The 19522-nt window shown below is 47.8% G+C and overlaps 1 protein-coding gene across 1 annotated transcript in view; it reads right to left on the bottom strand.

Moving 5' to 3' along the window:
• KPNA7 (karyopherin subunit alpha 7) overlaps positions 1 to 19522 on the bottom strand; it is a 34977-nt gene that overhangs the window by 1679 nt on the left and 13776 nt on the right. The window contains exons 4-10 of the mRNA XM_012455457.3: positions 19258 to 19340; positions 18233 to 18501; positions 16229 to 16311; positions 12141 to 12404; positions 9654 to 9887; positions 6365 to 6547; positions 3184 to 3330 (exon numbers count right to left, since the gene is read on the bottom strand). Of these exons, the coding sequence (XP_012310880.2) occupies positions 3184 to 3330; positions 6365 to 6547; positions 9654 to 9887; positions 12141 to 12404; positions 16229 to 16311; positions 18233 to 18501; positions 19258 to 19340 (1263 nt within the window). The remainder of the gene's footprint in view (positions 1 to 3183; positions 3331 to 6364; positions 6548 to 9653; positions 9888 to 12140; positions 12405 to 16228; positions 16312 to 18232; positions 18502 to 19257; positions 19341 to 19522) is intronic.

The following is a 19522-nucleotide window of genomic DNA, read 5'->3' as shown; positions in this document are numbered from 1 at the left end:
CATGTCCAGCTAATTTTTGCATTTTCAGTAGAGACCAGGTTTTGCCATGTTGGCCAGGCTGGTCTCAAACTCCTGACCTTAGGTGATCCACCGCCTTGGCCTCCCAAAGTGCTGGGATTACAACCGTGAACCACCTTGCCCGGCCAAGTCTCTTTTTTACGAGGTTTTCATAGGAACCCTTAACCTAGAAGATGCTTATCACATTATCACCATTCTAGGTCATCTTTTTTATTTTTTTGAGACAGCGTTGCTCTGTTGTCCAGGTTAGAATGCAGGTGCACAATCACAACTCATTGCAGCCTCCACCTCCTGGGATCAAGCAGTCCTCCCGTTTCAGTCTCCCGAGTAACTGGGATTACAGGCACATGCCATTACGCCTGGCTAATTTTTAAATTTTTTATAGAGATGGGTTCATGCTATCTTGGCCAGGCTGGTCTCGAACTCCTGGGCTTAAGCAATCCACCCACCTAGTCTCCCAAAGTGCTGCAACTACAGGCGTGAGCCACCGCACCTGACTTGAGTTTTTTTTTTGTTTGTTTGTTTTTGTTTTTGTTTTTGTTTTTAGATGAAGTTTTGCTCTGTCTGTCGCCCAGGCTGGAGTGCCATGGCGCGATTTTGGCTCACTGCAACGTCCGCCTACCAGGTTAAAGTGATTCTCCTGCCTCAGCCTCCTGAGTAGCTGGGATTACAGGCACACACCACCACGCCAAGCTAATTTTGTATTTTCAGTAGAGACAGGGTTTCACCATGTTGGCCAGGCTGGTCTCAAACTCCTGACCCTCAAGTGATCAGCCTGCTTCAGCCTCCTAAAGTGCTGGGATTACAGACGTGAGTCACCGCTCCCAGCCGAGAGCATCTTCTGTGGTCCTAAATCAAGATTAACTGCCCTAGCTAACCACAGCATCCACCAGCATACAATCAATATGACCAGGTCATATTGATTGTATAGTCCTGTATTTTGCTGATAAGTCACCTTTGACAGCTTAGTGTCAGTCCGTCACCCTGCCTTTTCTGTTGGTCAGCTAGCATGCCTTCACATGGCACTGCCCCATCCATGGGGTATACTGGCAGCTCATCTTAGAAGGTTCTGTCAGTTCACCACAGGAAGGGCCCCCCCCCCACCCTTTTTCCTCCCTTCCCCAATACCTTCTTGTTGCCTCTCACTCAGGTATACTACACATCAACTTCACTGACTTTTATCTGGTCATGTAATAAATATGAGGTTGCCTTCCTCGTATAAAAGTATCTGATATGAGTGAAAATCAAACCACAATGAGATACCACTTTATACCCATGAGGATAGCTACTACCAAAACACCCAGAAAATAACAAGTGTTGGCAAGAGTGTGGATAAACTGGAATCCTTGTACATCCTTGGTAGGGAAGTGAAATGGTACTTCTACTATGGAAAAAGAGCATGGTAGTTCTTCACAAATCCATAACGGAACTACCATATCATCTAGCAATTCCACTTCTGGGTATATACTCCAAAGAATAGGGCCAGGCGTGGTGGCACATGCCTGTAGTCCCGGCACTTTGCAAGGCTAAGAGGGGTGGCTTGCTTGAGCTCAGGAGTTTGAGACCCATCTGGGCAACACGGAGAAACCCCATCTCTACAAAAAAAAAAAAAAAATAGAAAAGTTAGCTGCCGGCATGGCGAGTCATGCCTGTAGTCCCAGCTACTTGGGAGGCTGAGGTGGGAGGATTGCTTGAGCCCAGGGGGTCAAGGCTACAGTGAGCTATCATTGCGGCCACTGCCTTCCGGCCTGCACAACAGAGCAAGACCCTGTCTTGAAAAAAAAAATGCAGCCAGGCGTGGTGGCTCACACCTGTAATCCCAGCACGTTGGGAGGACAAGGTGGGCGGATCACCTGAGGTCAGCAGTTCAAGACCAGCCTGACCAACATGGAGAAACCCCCTCTCTACTAAAAATACAAAATTGGGTGGGCATGGTGGCACATGCCTGTAACCCCAGCTACTTAGGAGGCCTTGGCAGAAGAATCACTTGAACCTGGGAGATGGAGATTGTGGTGAGCCGAGATTGCATTACTGCACTCCAGCCTGGGCAACAAAAGCAAAACTCCATTGAAAAAAAAATTCACGCAGGGACTCTAACAGGCTAACACATCCAGGTTCATAGCACAGGCAAATAGTAGAAGCAACTCACATATCCTTTGACAGATGAATGAATAAATACATAGCAGTGTTTTCCCCATAGCCAAATGGTAGAAGAGACTCACTTATCCATTCACAGGTGAATGAATAAATACAATGTGGCATATACATTCAATGAAATATTATTCAGCCTTAAAAAGGAAAGAAATCCCGATGCGTGCTACGACATGGATGAACCCTGAAGACAGTATGCCAAGTGGAAATCTATCAGTCACCAAAGGACAGATACTGTGCAATCCCACTCATGATGTCCCTAGAATAGTCAAGTTCATAGAGACAGAAAGCTAAATGATAGTTACTAAGGGCTGGGAGAAAGGTGTGTTGGGGACTTTGTAGTTAATAGGTAGGGAGTTTCCATTTGGGAAGTTAAAAACGCTGTGGAGATGGGCTGGGCATGGTGGCTTATGCCCGTCATCCCAGCACTTTGGGATGACGCCGAGGCAGGTGGATCATTTGAGACCAGGAGTTTGAGATCAGCCTGGCTAACACAGGGAAACCCCATCTCTACTGAAGATTAGCTGGATGTGGCGGTACATCCCTCTAATCCCAGCTACTGGAGTGGCTGAGGCTCAAGGATCAACTGAATCCGGGAGGCGGAGGTTGCAGTGAGCCGAGATCACGCCACTGTCCTCCAGCCTGGGCAACAGAGTGAGGCTATCTCAAAAATAAAAATAAAATAAAAACAGAAAAAAATAAAAGGTCACTTTAGCACCAAATCCTCTCCCCTGCCATACATCTCCCAAAAAGGAGACCAGTAGAGTGAAGTTTTAAGTCAGAGGCAGCAGGACAAGCTCCCGAGGTGTTAGAAGAACTTCCAGGCACCAAGAAGGTGACCCGATACAGCAAGGGTAGGGGAAACACATTAACTTCGGAGGATGGGGCAGGACAGAAGCCCACCTGCCCAGTCATCTGCCACAACCAACAGCCCAGACCCTGGCAGGGTGACCCTCTGCAGAGGTGGCCCTACCAGGACCCCTGGACACTCCTTTGCACTCCTAAGTCACTTACCTCGCTAAAGTGCTTCTCGATGATGTTCAAAGCCAACAGGCTAATCTGACGGTTCTCATGCAGTTGTAAAGCTTCAATTCTATCAATTCCACCAAGTTCTTCTATCAGAAGACACACGTTTTCCTTCTCAGACAGTTTCTCTGCCGCCTGTGACCAAGTACAAGGGCACATGAGACCCCCAGCAGGACCTCTGCCAGCCCTCAAGGGAGCTGCCCTCAGTAGAAGCAGACCAAAGGCTACTATTCCAGAAGGGGTAGCTGCAGTTTTGCTTTTCCCACGTTGGTTGAAAATTACATGATCTTCCTCCCATTCCAGGTATCCATGATATATAGACATATATCATAAATACAGGGCAGGGCCAGGCACAGTGGCTCATGGCTGGAATCCCAGCACTCTGGGAGGCCAAGGCAGGTGGATCACTTGAGGTCAGGAGTTCAAGACCAGCCTGGCCAACATGGTAAAACCCCATCTCTACTAAAAATGCAAAAGTAGCTGGGCATGGTGCAGTGCCTGTAATCCCAGCTACTCAGGAGGTTGAGGCACAAGAATGCCTGAAATGGGAAGCAGTGGTTACAGTGACTGAGGCTGTGCCACTGCACTCCAGCCTGGATGACGGCATGAGACTCAGTCTCAAAAAAATACAAGAAGATACATAGGAAAGACTCGGAAGGTATCATAATTTTGTTAACATTTTGTGTAGAGACAGTATCTTACCGCATTACCTAGATTAGTCTCCAACTCCGGGTCTCAAGCGATCCTCCTGCCTCAGCCTCCCAAAGTGCTGGATTACAGACATGAGCCACTGCACTTGGCCCAAATCTTTTTTTTTTGAGACAGTCTCGCTCTATCACCCAGCCTGGAGTGCAGTGGTATAATCTCCGCTCACTACACTCTCCACCTCCCAGGTTCAAGAGATTCTCCTACCTCAGCCTCCCAAGTAGTTGGGACTGCAGGTGCACGCCACCATGCCTGGCTGATTTTTAAAATATTTTTGTAGAGAGCAGGTTTCACCATGTTGGCCCTGCTGGTCTTGAGCTCCTGTCCTCAGGTGATCTGCCCGCCTCTGCCTCCCAAAGTGCTATGATTACAAGCATGAACCACTGCACTTGATCCAAATATCTGTGTGGTTTGCTCCAAGTTGCAGGGTGCCGTTGGGTTGAGTTTCAAATCTAGTCTTGACTCAAATTGTTCTTTTCAAGACAGTTACATTAAAAAGATGCTTAAAGTGGGCTTCGAAAGGGAGCTCCCTGGTGTCACTTTGAAGCTTTTCAGATGGTTTTGTCACCTATAAAAGGACCTTAACTAAGCTGGGCACAGTGGCCCATTCCTGTAATCCCGGCACTTTGGTAGGCCAAGGTGAGAGGATCAGTTGAGCCCAGGAGTTTAAGACCAGCCTGGGCAACATAGCAAGACCTGGTATCTACTAAAAATACATAAATTAGCTGGGTGTGGTAGCACAAGCCCATAATCCCAGCTGCTTGGAAGGCTGAGGTTGGAGGATAAGCTTAGCCCAGAGGTTGAGGCTGCTGTGAGCTGAGCTCACACCACTGCATTCCAGCCTGGGTGACAGCATGAGATCCTGTTTCAAAATATATTTATTTTTAAATTTTTACTTTCAGAGACAGAGCCTTGGTCTGTTGCCCAAGCTGGAGTGCAGTAGTGTAATCTCGGCTTACTGCAACCTTCACCTCCTGGTTCAAATCATTCTCATGCCTCAACCTCCTGAGTAGCTGGGATTACAGGCATGAGCCACCACACCTGGCTAATTTCCTTTTTTTTTCTCTTTGTTTTATAGAGATGGGGTTTCACTATGCTGGCCAGGCTTGTCTTGAAGTCCTGACCTCAGCTGATCCACATGCCTCGGCCTCCCAAAGGGCTGGGATTACAGGCGTGAGCCATCACTCCCAGCTCAAAAAATAGTGATTTTGCAAAGGACCCTAACCAAATGAATCTAGCTAGCCTCCAAGATTGCCCTGATGATCCCTGACTCCTGATGCTCAAAACCTGTGTAGTTCCCCACTCACAGTGAATCATGGTGACCTGTGTAACCAATAAAATGTTATAAAAGTGACATAATGTGACCTCCAAGGTCATGCCGCAAAGGACACTGAGACCCTTGCCTTGTTTTAAGACCCCTTGCTCCATAGGAAGGCAGCGGCTGTGACGTGAGAACACTCAGCCACCCCAATGGAGAGGGGCCACGTGTACAAGTGACTTCTCAGCACTGTGTGAGCCACCTGAGAAGCCAATCCTCTTGGCCAGGCATGGTGGCTCACACTTGTAATGCTAGCTCTTTGGGAGGCTGAGGCAGGAGGATGACTTGAGCCCAGGAGTTAGAGAACAGCCAGTGAGACCCTGTCTCTACTAAAAATACAAACACTGGCTAGGCGTGGTGGCATCTGGCTGTAGTGCCAGGGATTCTGGAGGCTGAGGTGGAGGATTGCTTGAGCTGGGATATCAAGGCTGCAGTGAGCTAAGATCACAGCACTCCAACCTGGGCGACAGAGCAGAGATCCTGTCTCTCTCTCTCTCAATAAATAAAGATAGCTACAGCCACTCCCCAACCTGAGCTATTAGTGACTGCCCCTTTATCGGATTTACTTTATCCATAACTCCCTCCCCGATGCATCTGTCCTCTGTTTCTCTCCTCATACATAATGTCCATTACAGCAAGGACTTTGCACTGTCATAGTCTGAGCATCTGAAAAAAATACCTGGCACATAGACATTAGTTTGAGAAAATGAAGACAATGGTCCTTCAAAATGGCTCTTTTTGTGTTTATCCACAGGACACATGGACAGAGGAGGGAGGAGGGATTAGGGGAACAGAAATAATCCAACTTGGGTTTTGTTTTGAGACAGAGTCTGGCTCTGTCACCCTGGCTGGAGTGCAGTGGCACGATCTCAGCTCACTGCAACCTCCGCCTCCTGGATTCAAGTGATTCTCCCACCTCAGCCTTCTGAGTAGCTGGGGATGCAGGCATGCACTACCAGCTAATTTTTGTATTTTTAGTGGAGACGGGTTTCACTGTGTTGGCCCAGCTGGTCTCAAACTCCCGACCTCAGGTGATCCACCTGCCTCGGCCTCCCAAAGTGCAACTTGGGTTTTACGAGCCAAATTAAATGTCTTCATCCAGTTGGAGACAGCTATTTACAAACCAACCTGTTCAGGACATCTCACCTCGAGGATGAAAGAGATGACATCGAGGATGATGAGAACAATTTTAACATCTGGGGCGGTGAGCAGATTCACCAGGGGCTCCAGGATCCCAGAATGGACGAGCTGGATCAGCTGATCCATGGTGGCCCCCGTTACAAAGTTTGCCACCGTCCAGATAGCCTCTTTCTGGACTTTAAATTCTCCCTGCAGAACAAGAACGTTTACATTCTCTACAGGTCCTGAAGAACGTAAATATAGTGACACCAACTTGGTTCACTTTCTAGGGAGCCTGGTGACAGCCAGGAATGCCTGTACCATTTACATAGAACGCCTTGGCTATCTGCCTCTAGTTCTTTTTCTTCCCCACCCACCCCCCACCCTCACAGCTCACTCTGTCTCCCAGGCTGGAGTGCAGTGGTGCAATCTCAGCTCACCACAACCTCCACCTTCTAGATTCAAGAGATTCTCCGACCTCAGCCTCCTGAGTAACTGGGATTACAGGCACCTGCCACCATGCCTGGCTAATTTTTGTACTTTTAGTAGAGACAGGGCTTCATCATGTTGGCCAGGCTGGTCTCGAACTCCTGACCTCAAGTGAGCCTCCCATCTCAGCCTCCCAAAGTGCTGGGATTACAGGCGTGAGCCCTCATGCCCAGCCCCTGTCTCTAGCTTTTGATCAGAAGACGACGTCTTTGAAAAGCTAAGAAGCAGGCAGACAGACTGAGATGGGATCTTAAAGGGAGGCTCTAAGATTAAATAGGCTCATTTGCCCACATCAGGCTATAGGAAAATGAAACTGACATTAACCAATCCAGGTAATCTACATAGACGGAGTTATGCTTGGGGTTTTAGATGATAGTGACCTATGTCTGCATTTCTAGTCTTTCTGATCTAGTAAAACTTTGGACAAGAAGCTATAAAGGCTGGGAACACAGATAAAGCCTGAGGGACCAAGCCAGTCCAGAGGTGACAGAGAAAGAGCCTAGAAATATCGCTCAATGGGCTGGGTGTGGTGGCTCACACCTGCAATCCCAGCACTTTGGGAGGCTGAGGCAGGCAGATTGCCTGGACTCAGGAGTTCAAGACCAGCCTGGGCAACATGGTAAAACACTGTCTCTACTAAAAACACAAAGTTAGCCAGGCGTGGCGGTGTGCACCTGTAATCCCAGCTACTCAGGAGGCTAAGGCAGGAAAATTGCTTGAACCTGGGAGGCAAAGGTTGCAGTGAGCTAAGATCGTGCCACTGCACTCCAGCCTGGGCAACACAGCAAGATTCTGTATCAAAAAAAAAGAAAGAAAGAAGGAAAGAAAGAAAGAAAGAGAGAGAGAAAGAAAGAAAGGAAGATTACTCAATAAATCTTTGCATTTGTAAAGTATACTTGGCCCAGAGATATGGGAGGAGTTTATCTTCTATTTTTCTATTCCTATTTTATTATTCCCATTTTATGGCTGGGGAAAACTGACCTCAGTGTAAAAACACAAAACAAATAACTTACGGCTCCAATCAAGTTCTAGTTCAAAAGACACCACTTGAAATATAAATGCTCTTTGGTTCATGACTAGACATTTCTCACTAAAATATGTACAGATTCACAGGGGAGTGCAGGACAAAAAGCACTGAATAGATTGGAAGAAGCTATCATTTGGGTGACACGCCTGGCCTTTCTCGCCTAGCCTGTCATACCTGATGCACCCCTGGGAACCCACTACCCAACCTGAGAACAGGAACACTGCCAGTAGCTTCTCCTCACCCCCATGGGACTCCACCTGCCTCCCCACCCCCAGCCCAAGGTAACCACTCCTGACTACAGATGGTTTAAACACAGCTCAATTCTTTAAAGGTGGCAAAAAGAAAAATGCAAAGGATAGTCATTGCTCCTGCGAAAGGGGACTGCAAATCAGAAGAATGAAGCTTTTTTCTTTTTTCTTTTTAAGAGATGGAGTTTCACTCTTGTTGCCCAGGCTGGAGTGCAGTGGCATGATGTCGGCTCACTGCCACCTCTGCCTCCCAGGTTCCAGCAATTCTCCTGTCTTAGCCTCCCAAGTAGCTGGGATTACAAGTGCCCACTACCACGCCCAGATAATTTTTTGTATTTTTAGTAGAGACAGGGTTTCACCATGTTGGCCAGGCTGGTCCTGAACTCCTGACCTCAGGTGGTTCACCTGCCTCAGCTTCCCAAAGTGCTGGGATTACAGGTATGAGCCACTGTGCCTGGCCCTTTTTTCTTTCTTCTTTTTTTTGACACAGGGTCTCACTCTGTCACACAGGCTGCAGTGCAGTGGTGTGATGCTAGTTCATTGCAACCTTGACCTCCCAGGCTCAATAGATCCTCCCACCTTAGCCTCCCAAGTAACTGGGACTACAGGCATATGCCACCAGGCCTGGCTACTTTGTGTGTGTGTGTGTGTGTGTGTGTGTGTGTGTACACATATATATATATAATTTGTAAAGATGAAGTTTTGCCACATTGCCCAGGTTGGTCTCGAACTCCTGAGCTCAAACTATCCACCCTACTCAGCCTCACAAAACGTTAGAATTACAGGCATGAGCCACTGTGCTCAGTCTGCTTTATTGTATTTCTATGTTTAGATTAGAATTTTGTTGATATTGCCACTTTAATCAACTTAACTTGGCTTCCCTTCAGTGTATGGTATCACCATAGCCTTGATAGGGTTTTCCTCCTAAAAACAAAAACTCCACCCTCTTTTGGTAGGGAGAGAATAGACGGCACATTCTTTCACCACCACTTAGACATAAGCCAATATTTACTAGCTCAAGAGCTTTCTGGATGTTTGAGCCATGGGTCGCTTTGTCACTGAACAATGCTTCTTCCATCTTTCAAATCTTTTTTTTGAGACAGAGTTTCACTTCTGTTGTCCAGGCTGGAGTGCAGTGGCACGAGCTCAGCTCACTGCAACTTCCGCCTCCCAGGTTCAAGCGATTCTCCTGCCTCAGCCTCCCCAGTAGCTGGGACTACAGGTGCCCACCACCACACCCGGCTAATTTTTTGTATCTTTAGTAGAGATGGGGTTTCACCACATTGGGGAGGCTGAGGCAGGCAGATTACCTGAGGTCAGGAGTTTGAGTCCAGCCTGACCACCGCGCCCAGCCACAGTTTTCAGATCTTGAATGGGTTCTTCAGAATAGAATGCCCCGTTCCTTTTCTCAGGCAGACCTAGGAATCTCAGGTTTCATAGCTCCCTTGTGATCTCAATTAATTTGCTTGCCTATGTCTGGATTCCTGAAGGAGTTCAACCCAGTGCTACTGGAAAGTAGTCCTTTGCCACGGTCCCTGTGTGCACCACTTACGTGTTTTAGCACAGCCACCAAGGGAGGCAAGACGTCGTAGGCAAGCAGCTGCTGGATGTGGTGACAGGGCCCTGCTGCCACGTTGCTCAGGGCCCAGGCTGCCTCCTTCTGGATAGAGGGCTTGTTGTGTTGGAGGAGCTGGGGGAGCACGTTCAGTATGCCTGTGTCGATGGCCCTCTGCGTCTGTTCATCTGTGCCCGTGACAATGTTCCCCACGGTGCGGAGAGAAGGGGTCTGGAAGAACAAGACGAGCCGTCTAAGTATTGCAAGTCTGTCACAGGAGAAGGCAACAATCACACCAACCCCTGTTCCCTCCCAAACATTGTCATGCTATGCTGACGGTAGTCTGGAAGTCTGTGCACAGGAATTATATCTGTGATCATTATTTATTCAACTCATGCATGGCCTTTTTATTTTTTGTTTTAGAGGTAAGGTCTTACTGTTACCCAGGCTGGAATGCAGCGGCGTGATCAGAGCTCACTGCAGCCTCCAACTCTTGGGATCAAGTGATCCTCTTCCCTCAGCCTCCCAAGTATCTGGGACTACAGGTGTGTGCCACCATGCCCAGCTAATTTTTAAATTTTATTATAGAGGCGGGGGTCTCGCTATGTTGGCCAGGCTGGCCTCAAGTGATCTTCCTGCCTTGGCTTCCCAAAGTGCTGGCATTACAATCATCAGCTGCTACGCCTGGCCCATGGCTACCTCAGTGTGATTTAAAGGAACTTTCAGGCCTCCGACTTGTTTGGCTCAAGTGGGATAGAAATACCCAAGAAATATCCTTATTGAGAAATGCTGTTGTGCTTTTCATATGCTTTCAATTTCAATTTCATCATCAAATGCTAAATTTATGATAGCTTTTTTTTTTTTTTTTTTTGAGTCAGGGTCTTGCTCTGTCCCCCAGGCTGGAGTGCAGTGGTGTGATTTTGGCTCACTACAACCTCCACCTCCAGAGTTCAAGCAATTCTGCCTCAGTCTCCTGAGTAGCTGGGATTATAGGCATGTACCACCACACCCAGCTAATTTTTATATTTTTAGTATAGACAGGGTTTCACCGTGTTGGCCAGGCTGGACTCGAACTCCTGACCTCAAGAGATCCACCCATCTCGGCCTCCCAAAGTGCTGGATTACAGGCGTGAGCCACTGCGCCTGGTGACTATAGCCTCTATCATGTAATAATGACTGAATCAGTATTCAGCAGCAGCGTCAAGCTTGTTGAATATTTAACTGGAGATAATGAGATCGCAATGGCATTCCTTGGTGTAGTCAGGAACCCCTTCACAATAACTCAGAAGATCCCCAGGACACGTCTATGATTGGGCTCAAAACAACAACTCTCCTACAAGGGCTGATGATGGCTTTATTCTGATTTCTCTGCACTGTAGTGGCAGCCCCAGTGAAGTCCAGCAACAGTTCTAGAATGTTCCTAGCCTATTAGGCTACTTACGTGATACTGAAGTGAGAGGTACAAGTGGTACTTCAGGCCAGTCATGGCCTTACCAGGGCAGCTCCAAATAGACCACAGAACTCAGGGATAAGCAACTTATAGAATTTGCTTCTCCACTTTGGGAGTCTGAGGTGGGAAGATTACTTGAGGTCAGGAGCTCGAGACCAGCCTGGCCAATATGGTGAAACCCCATCTCTACTAAAAATACAAAAATTAGCTGGGCGTGGTGGCACACACCTGTAGTCCCAGCTACTCGGGAGGCTGAGGCAGGAAAATCGCTTGAACCCGGGAGATGGAAGATGCAGGGAGTCTAGATCATGCCACTGCACTCCGGCCTGGGTGACAGAGTAAGACTCCATCCCAAAAAAAAAAAAAAAGAAAAGCTAGTCTTACCTCATGCTCTCCATGCCCCTAGCACCATCCCCAAACCAACCCTGACATCTGAAAAATCCTATACTAATCTCAAAACAGATGATCACTAAGGCTGCAGAGTATGCAAAAGTAGGTAAAAGATTAGGAAAGTCAAGAGCGGGCAGCACAGAGGCATCTTCCATATAATGCACCCACGTTTCAAAGCAGTGTATGATGTAGGTAACATGTTTAATAACGTAACAAAGCGGCAGGGCGCAGTGGCTCATGCGGTCATCCTAGCATTTCGGGAGGCTGAGGTGGGCAGATCACCTGAGGTCAGGAGTTCAGGACCATCCTGGCCAACCTGGTGCAATCCTGTTTCTACTAAAAATACAAAAATTAGCCAGGCATGGTGGTAGTGGGCGCCTGTGATCCCAGCTACTGGGGAGGCTGAGGCAGGAAAATTGCTTGAACCCAGGAGGTGGAGGTTGCAGTGAGCTGAGATCGCACCACTGCATTCCAGCCTGGGTGACAAGAGTGAGACTCTATCTCAAAAAAAAAAAAAAAAAAGGCAAAGAGAGAGAGACAATAGCAAAGACCAGGGAAATGCAGATGACAAGCCTTGCCCCAGAACCTGCTAAACTGACTGTGACTCGAGGACACAAATCTGCAGGGTCCATGATGACATTTACCAAGACGTTGAGCTCTGAGCTGTTCATGAGCGCCACCAGCCTGGGCAGGACCCCCGTGTCAACCACTTGGCCGATGCGCTTGCTGCAGCTGTCAGTGAGGTAGGACAGCGCCCAGCAGGCGTCAGAGAGAACCTCGCTGTCATGGTGCTGTAGGAGGTGGAGGAGGGCCGGCAGTATCTGCTTCACCGCAGTGTCACAAGGGTACGGGTTCTTGTTTCGGCACAGGTTCGACAAGGTCCACGTGATATTCCGCAGGAATGTGATCTGTAACAAGGAGACTGCCTCCAGCATCCGGTGTAAAGGAGAGAAAATGCAAACAGCAGTGTGTTCTTACCATTTCCAATCAGTATCATGGATCAGCATGAACCAGAACTTTTTAACATTTACATTTATTTATTTATTTATTGGGACAGGCTTGCTCTGTTGCCCAGGCTGGAGTGCGGTGGCACAAATTGGCTCACTGCAACCTCTGCCTCCCAGATTCAACCGATTCTCCTGCCTCAGCCTCCTGAGTAGCTGCAATTACAGACACCTGTCACACACGCCCAGCTCATTTTAAAAATTTTTAGTAAAGATGGGGTTTTGTCATATTGCCCAGGCTGGTCTCAAACTCCTTACCTCAAGTGATCTGCCGGCCTCAGCCTCGGCCTCCCAAAGCGCTGGGATTACAGGCTGTGTGCCCGGCTGAATCAGAGCGTTGAGCTTCAAATAGAAATGTGTTCCAGGCAGTGATGTGTATTAGGGACACAGAATGAGCTTTATATTTCACATTCCAACATTAGGTGGAGCCTTCCTTGTGTCTTTCAAAGTGTTCTTTCCCAAGCAAGAGTTACCTGGTCTTTCCGCTGGTCTAGAACACCACCGGCATGTCATCCCCATATTTCTGGTCTTCTATTTGAGGATAAGTCTTCCTACTCTGCCTCTGAATCCCATCCATTTTGGCCTTTAATGATTATTAGTTTTAGGTTTTGTAGAGACAGGAGGTCTTGCGATGTTGTCCAGTCTGGACTTCAACTCCTAGGCTCAACTGGTCTGCCTACCTCAGCCTCCCAAAGTGCTGAGATTACAGGCGTGAGTCATCACACCTGGCCCTTACTTTTTGCCTTTACAGATTCTGCCCAGAATCACCTCTGACCCCAAGTCACTCCCACCAATTAAAAAAAAAAAACAACATTCTGGGACTGTCAGCTGCTCCCCCTTCCACCCCTTTTAGCCATCACCCCACCTCTTTCAGTGTCCATCCTCAAGGAGGCATCTATATTCACTACCTCCCAGATTCCCAACTGTTGGGTTTTTTTTTTTTTTTTTTTTTTGAGACAGGGTCTCACTCTGTTGCCCAGGCTGCAGTGCCGTGGCACGATCATAGCTCACTATAGCCTCCACCTCCCAGGCCCAAGTGATCCTATCTCAGCCTCCTGAGTAGCTACAGCTCGAGCCATGCTTTTTTGTAGAGACAATGTCTTGCTATGTTGCCCAGGATGGTCTCAAACTCCTGGGTTCAAGGAATCCTCCCTCCTTGGCCTCCCAAAGTACTGGGATTACAGGCATGAGCGCCTGGCCTCCAGCTGTTCTTCAGGCCATTCTAGTCATGTTTCTGCCCCTAATTCTTTGGGGTTAGGAATGGGAATCAGCTCCTTCCAAGTCACCAAACTCAGCAACTGTTTCTTGGTCCTAAAGTGACTGTCCCTCTCAGCTGTGGTTAGTAGTCAGCCCTTCCCCTTTTGAAAGAGATCTTCTTGGCAACCATGACACCACGCCTGGTTTTCTACGGCCAAATGAGCTGTTGCTACTCAGTCTTTCTGACAGGCTCTGTCCGACTTTAGAATCTTAGAGCCCACAGGACTGGGTCCCAGGCCCTCCTCACACTCGAGGTCAGGGGTTGGCAAGCTCTTTTTATAAAGGGCCAGATCGTAAACATTTTCAGCCTGTGGCCTCTGTGGTAACAACTCAACTCTATCCTTGCAGCTTAGACAGTATGTAAATAAATGAGCGTGGCTGTGTGCCAGTAAAACTTTTTGAGACAGGGTCTCACTCCATCACCCAGGCTAGAGTGCAGTAATGCAATCATAGCTCACTGCAGCCTCCATCTCAAGCAATCCTCCCACCTTGCCTTCCCAAGTAGCTGGGACTACAGACATGCACCACCATGCCCAGCTTGATAAAACTTTGTTTACAAAGCAAGCAGCTGGTCAGGACAGGTTTGTGACCCCTGGCCCCAGTTGACCTTGCCCAGCTGGCTGATATATACAAATAGGTCACCAGGGGGGCACATCTCTCAACCCCACTCTGCTGTAATGTGTCTCTAACTTGCCTCAACCCAACCCCTGCAATGAAAGGTTCGATTTCTTTTTTTCCCCTTTCTCTAGGAAGACAGTCATCTGAACAACCTAACCTGAAACCTAGGGGCATCCTGGCTTCTTCCTGTCTCCCTTTCATGTCTATGATAGCCACATCCCAGACCCACCTGCTTCACCATCTCCCTCTGCTATATAATTCTACTGCAGGCAGCCAGATGGGTGTTTCTGGAAGATCAGACCACTTTATTCCCTTGCCTCAAAATCCTCCAAAGCCTCCCCATTGCCAGCAAGAGGGTGTCTAAGCCCTTTTCCTGCTTGACATTGTAAGTGTTCTCTAGTTGGAACCCCCCTCGGGTCATGGCTAGTCTTTTTTTTGTTCAACCATGTCAGATTTTCTTTCCAGCTTGAAGTTTTTTGTTTTTTTTTTTTTGTTTTTTTTTGACAGAGTCTCACTCTATTGCCAGACTGGAGTGCAGGGGCGCAATCTTGGCTCACTACAACTTCCGCCTCCTAGGTTTAAGCAATTCTTCTGCCTCAGCCTCCAAGTAGCTGGGATTACAGGCGCCCACTTATATGCCCAGCTAATTTTTGTATTTTCAGTAGAGACTGGGTTTCACCATATTGGTCAGGCTGGTCTCGAACTCCTGACCTCAGGTGATCCACCTGCCTCAGCCTCCCAAAATGTTGGGAATACGGGCATGAGCCACAGCGCCCAGCTGAAGGCTTTGAACATAGTCCCCTGGATTCTTTTTGTTTGAGGCCAACCTAGAACCCAGTTCCTAAACCAGAAGTCCTCTTCAATCAACAACCACAATCAACCAACCTTGACTCTCAGCCCCAAAAGAAGATCCTGTTCCCCATGAACAGAACTGGTGAGACATTAACCCATTGATGCCAGAAGTTGCAACATTTTTGTGGTGAAAAATCAGACCTTGGTGATGACCTTGAGCAGGTTATAAATAACTCCCACAAGCTTAGCGTTCCAATAATAGAACACTAGGCATAAATGTTAAACTATGATCCTAGAATGGAGATCTCAGCCATCTATTTCACAAGATGGTAAGCTTGTGGACCTCTTCCAGTGCCTCAAAGAGAAGGATCAGTGCTACTGGTCCCTAAAGACAGAACTGAGTCAATCTTTACCTAAAATGATACTCAGTCCTAAGCCTTGCTATTATTATTATTATTTTTTTTTTAGAGACAGAGTCTCAATCTATCACCCAGGTTGGAGTGCAGTGGTGTGATATTGGCTCACTGCAGCCTCCGTCTCCTGGGCTCAAGCAATCCTCCTGCCTCAGCCTCCTGAGTAGCTGGGACTACAGGTGTACACCATCACACTTGGCTAATTTTTTTTTTTTATTTTTAGAAGCAGGGTCTCACCTATGTTGCCCAGGCTGGTTTTGAACTCTTGGTGTCAAGTGATCCTTCTGTCTTGGTCTAGCAAGCACTGGAATCACAGACATGAGTCGCCGTGCCCAGCCCTGAGCCTTGTTTTCAAGTCCCTAAGAGACCAGACAGCAGCCACATGATCTAGCATTGATTTAAAAGTACTTCCCAATGTCCCAACATTAGAATTTGTTATCTAGCTAGGTTCTCTCACATTTAGACACTCACTTGGCCTGGTACTGTGGCTCACGTCCATAATCCCAGAACTGTGAGAGGCTGAGGTAGGAGAATTGCTTAAGGCCAGGAGTTCAAGACCAGCCTGGGCAGAATAGTGACACCCATCTCTATTAAAATTATTTTAAAATTTTAATTCAAAAAAATAAAGAGAAAGAAAAAGACACTCACTGGTAGGGTGTGTGAAATCAAGGCCAGCAGATGTGGGATAGCATTGCTTGAGATGATCTTATCTCTGAACTCTGGGCCGTCACCTACAAATAGATCAGAATGTGACATTCAGGGAGAGAACAAAGACAATCCTGAAGCGGGTGACCTGTTTTTTAAGAGTCTGTGCAAAGGGCAAGAGAAAAAAACTCATTCCCGGGTTTGGCAAGTAGGTAGTATAGCCACGTACTCAATTCTGGGTGTCTGGCGTGGTGGGTGGGTGCACAGTCCCGATGTAACAAGCAGGCATCCCTCGTCAGCAATGTTAGAAGCAGAGGCTATGGGCATAGCAGAGCCAGCCAACTCAGCCAAGGTGGGCTGGTGGCATTTCACAGCATGGTTCTTAGGAAGACGAAGGCTGGTGCAGACCAAGTTGTCTTCCCAGAAGACCCTGGCACAGGGCAATAACTTCCAATGCAACTCAGAACAGTCTGGGGATCCGTAGGTGCTGGAGACCAGCCACCGGCTACCTTAGCTAGGATAACAATTTTGGACCCATAAGTCTCTATTTGTTAACCATAAGGCAAGGCGTCACTTCGTACCCTCCAGTCTTGCCTACTTTACTGCACACCAAGCAAAATGAGAGACAGCTTCTCTAGTAGGTACTTTCCTTCTGCAAGCCGTTTTTTTTTTTTTTTTCCCCAAGATAGGATCTTACCCTGTTGCCCAGGCTGGAGTGCAGTGGTACGATCATAGCTCACTGCAGTCTCGACCTCCAGGACTCAATCAATCCTCCCACCTCTGCCTCCTGAGTCCCCGGGACTATAGGCACGCATCACTATGCCTAGTGAATATTTTTATTTTTTGTAGAGATGAGATCTCATTACATTGCCCAGGCTGGTCTCAAACGCCTGGGCTCAAGCAATCCTCCCACCTCTGCCTCCTATAGTGCTGAGATTAAAGGCATGAGCCACTACGCTAGGCCTCTGCAAGCATTTTTGTGTTGTTTCGTTTTAGCAGTTATTTTACATTCTGTTTGCTAATTCCAATATGTGAAATCCTGGAGGTCTAATCGTACCGTTTCTGCTGACTCAGTCATGGTGGGTTGTTGCTTCTCTGAACTTGAAAATGCTAATAGTTGGCTGATCTTAATTTGTCAAAATCCTGAGGGACTCAACTTAGTTTTCCTTAAAAAGTTACTGGATTGATGTCAGCCAGGAATCTGAGGGCTTCCAACCCTACAGCACTAACTCACTAGACCCCGAAGGAAACACGGCATTGAGCGCCATATTCAGAAAGGGAGTCTTTGGATTGCATTTGCAGGGAATGCTTTTTAGCCCAAACCAAGGAGTTTTGTTTTTTTGTTTTTGTTTTTGGCATGTTCCCTTAGCAACTTCCACTGAAGGCAGAGTCCTTCTAGAATCCCGAGTTATGTCAGGGTCTGTCATAAACTCCCACACTGCATGAGCCAAAGACTTGTTCTTGAAGCCACTAACCCCTGAGGCTGTAGGACCCTGGTATTGACAGCTCTAATTAGCCTATGGCTTCAGTACACACTGTATCATCCTGTTTCACCTTCAATATCTGGCCTCTAAACTTGGATTTGAGGGTTTTTTTTTTTGAGACAGAGTCTCCCTCTGTTGCCCACACTGGAGTGCAGCGGTACAATCTCCTCCTCCCAGGCTCAAGCGATTCTCCTGTCTCAGCCTCCCAAGTAGCTGGGACTACAGGGCACACACCACCACACCCAGCTAACTTTTCTATTTTAGTAGAGACGAGGTTTCGCCATGTTGGCCAGGCTGATCTCGAACTCCTAACCTCAAAGTGATCCATCCACCTCGGCCTCCCAATGTGCAGAGATTACAGCTGTGAGCCACCGTGCCTGGGCTGGTTCTGAGTTATGAAATAGCTCATTGTACTCTTGACAGCACTTCTAGGTATTTACGTGGCAATGGTTTCTGGGACATTGAGTATACCCACCAACCAAAGCCCCCCTCTTTTCTTAGCCCGTTAAGGGGAGAGTCTCACCAGCTATGTTACCAAGAGCCCATACTGCCTGTTCACACACAGCCAGGTTGGGGGAAGACAGGAGCGCAATCAAGGGCTGGATGGCTCCCCCTTCTACCACGGCTCGAGTCTGCTCCGAAGTCCCTGCAGCAATGTTGGTGAGGGCCCAGGCGGCCTCAAACTGCAAGCAAGGGTAACGTGATGACTTCAGGAACTCCACCATCCTGGGAATGAGGCCCGCTTCGACGACCAATTTCAGAGGGGGGTTCTTTTCCTGCGATAGCATTTTCCTATGCAATGAAAGAGAGGGTGGGGCGGGGGAGGTCATGTGAGGGAGGTTTTAAGGACCTTTTTTTCAGCCAGGTGCGGTGGCTCACACCTGTAATCCTACCACTTTGAGAGGCCGCAGCGGGCAGATCATTTGAGGTCAGGAGTTCAAGACCAGCCTGGCCCACATGGTGAAACCCCCATCTGTACAAAAAAATACAAAAATTGGAGGGTGTGGTGGTACACACCTATAATCCCAGCCTCTTGGGAGGCTGAGGCAGGAGAATCACTTGAACTCAGTAGGCAGAAGTTGCAGAGAGCCAAGATCGTGCCACTACACTCCAACCTGGGTGACAGAGTGAGACTCTGTCTCAAAAAAGAAAGAAAGAAAAAAAAGAACCTCCTTTTATACATGTTCTTGGCATTCCTAACTATCAGATGAGGCACATAACTGGGTCTGAGCTATTTTACATCCTAGTGTTCAGATGATAGCATTTTGCAGTGATCAAGCAACATTTTCCCCTTTAAGGTATTATCTACAAGCTGAAATTTCTGTAGAGGCCAATGTAAATTAAGCAATTCATTTCTGACAACACATCGAATCTTTTAAATTGCCCTCAAGGACAGTGTAGAACTGCAATCTCATTTCACTTGTAGATGGGCTAGACTTTTGTGTGTGTTTTACAGGCATATTGCCAATGCCAAGAAACCAAATAGGCCACTGGACCTCATGGCTAACTATGAACCTGCTAACAGCAGAAGTCTGTTTGGAGAGATACCTGGCTGTCTGGGTGGCCTGGAAACACAGGGCTGGATCTGAGCTATTCACACCTTGGATTATTTCACCCAGAGTGAGGCTGACCTGCAAGGAGAGACACATTCAGGTCAGATTCTCTGCCAAAAGGAGCTGTCAACATCACCTCGTCTAGCCGTCATCCATCTGATTAAAACAGGCTGGCTTGAACAGGACGTCCCATCTTGCATGCTGTTCTCTACTCAGGGAGGCAAGAACATTTGGTGGTCCACGGATCTCACAGATCTGGG

Source organism: Aotus nancymaae, unplaced genomic scaffold, assembly GCF_030222135.1.
Source record: "Aotus nancymaae isolate 86718 unplaced genomic scaffold, 86718_ANA_hifiasm-v0.15.2.pri h1tg000015l_0, whole genome shotgun sequence".
Taxonomy (NCBI): Eukaryota; Metazoa; Chordata; class Mammalia; order Primates; family Aotidae; genus Aotus; species Aotus nancymaae.
The sequence above is the reverse complement of the archived record's forward strand: the minus strand, read 5'-3'. Positions and strand labels throughout refer to the sequence as shown.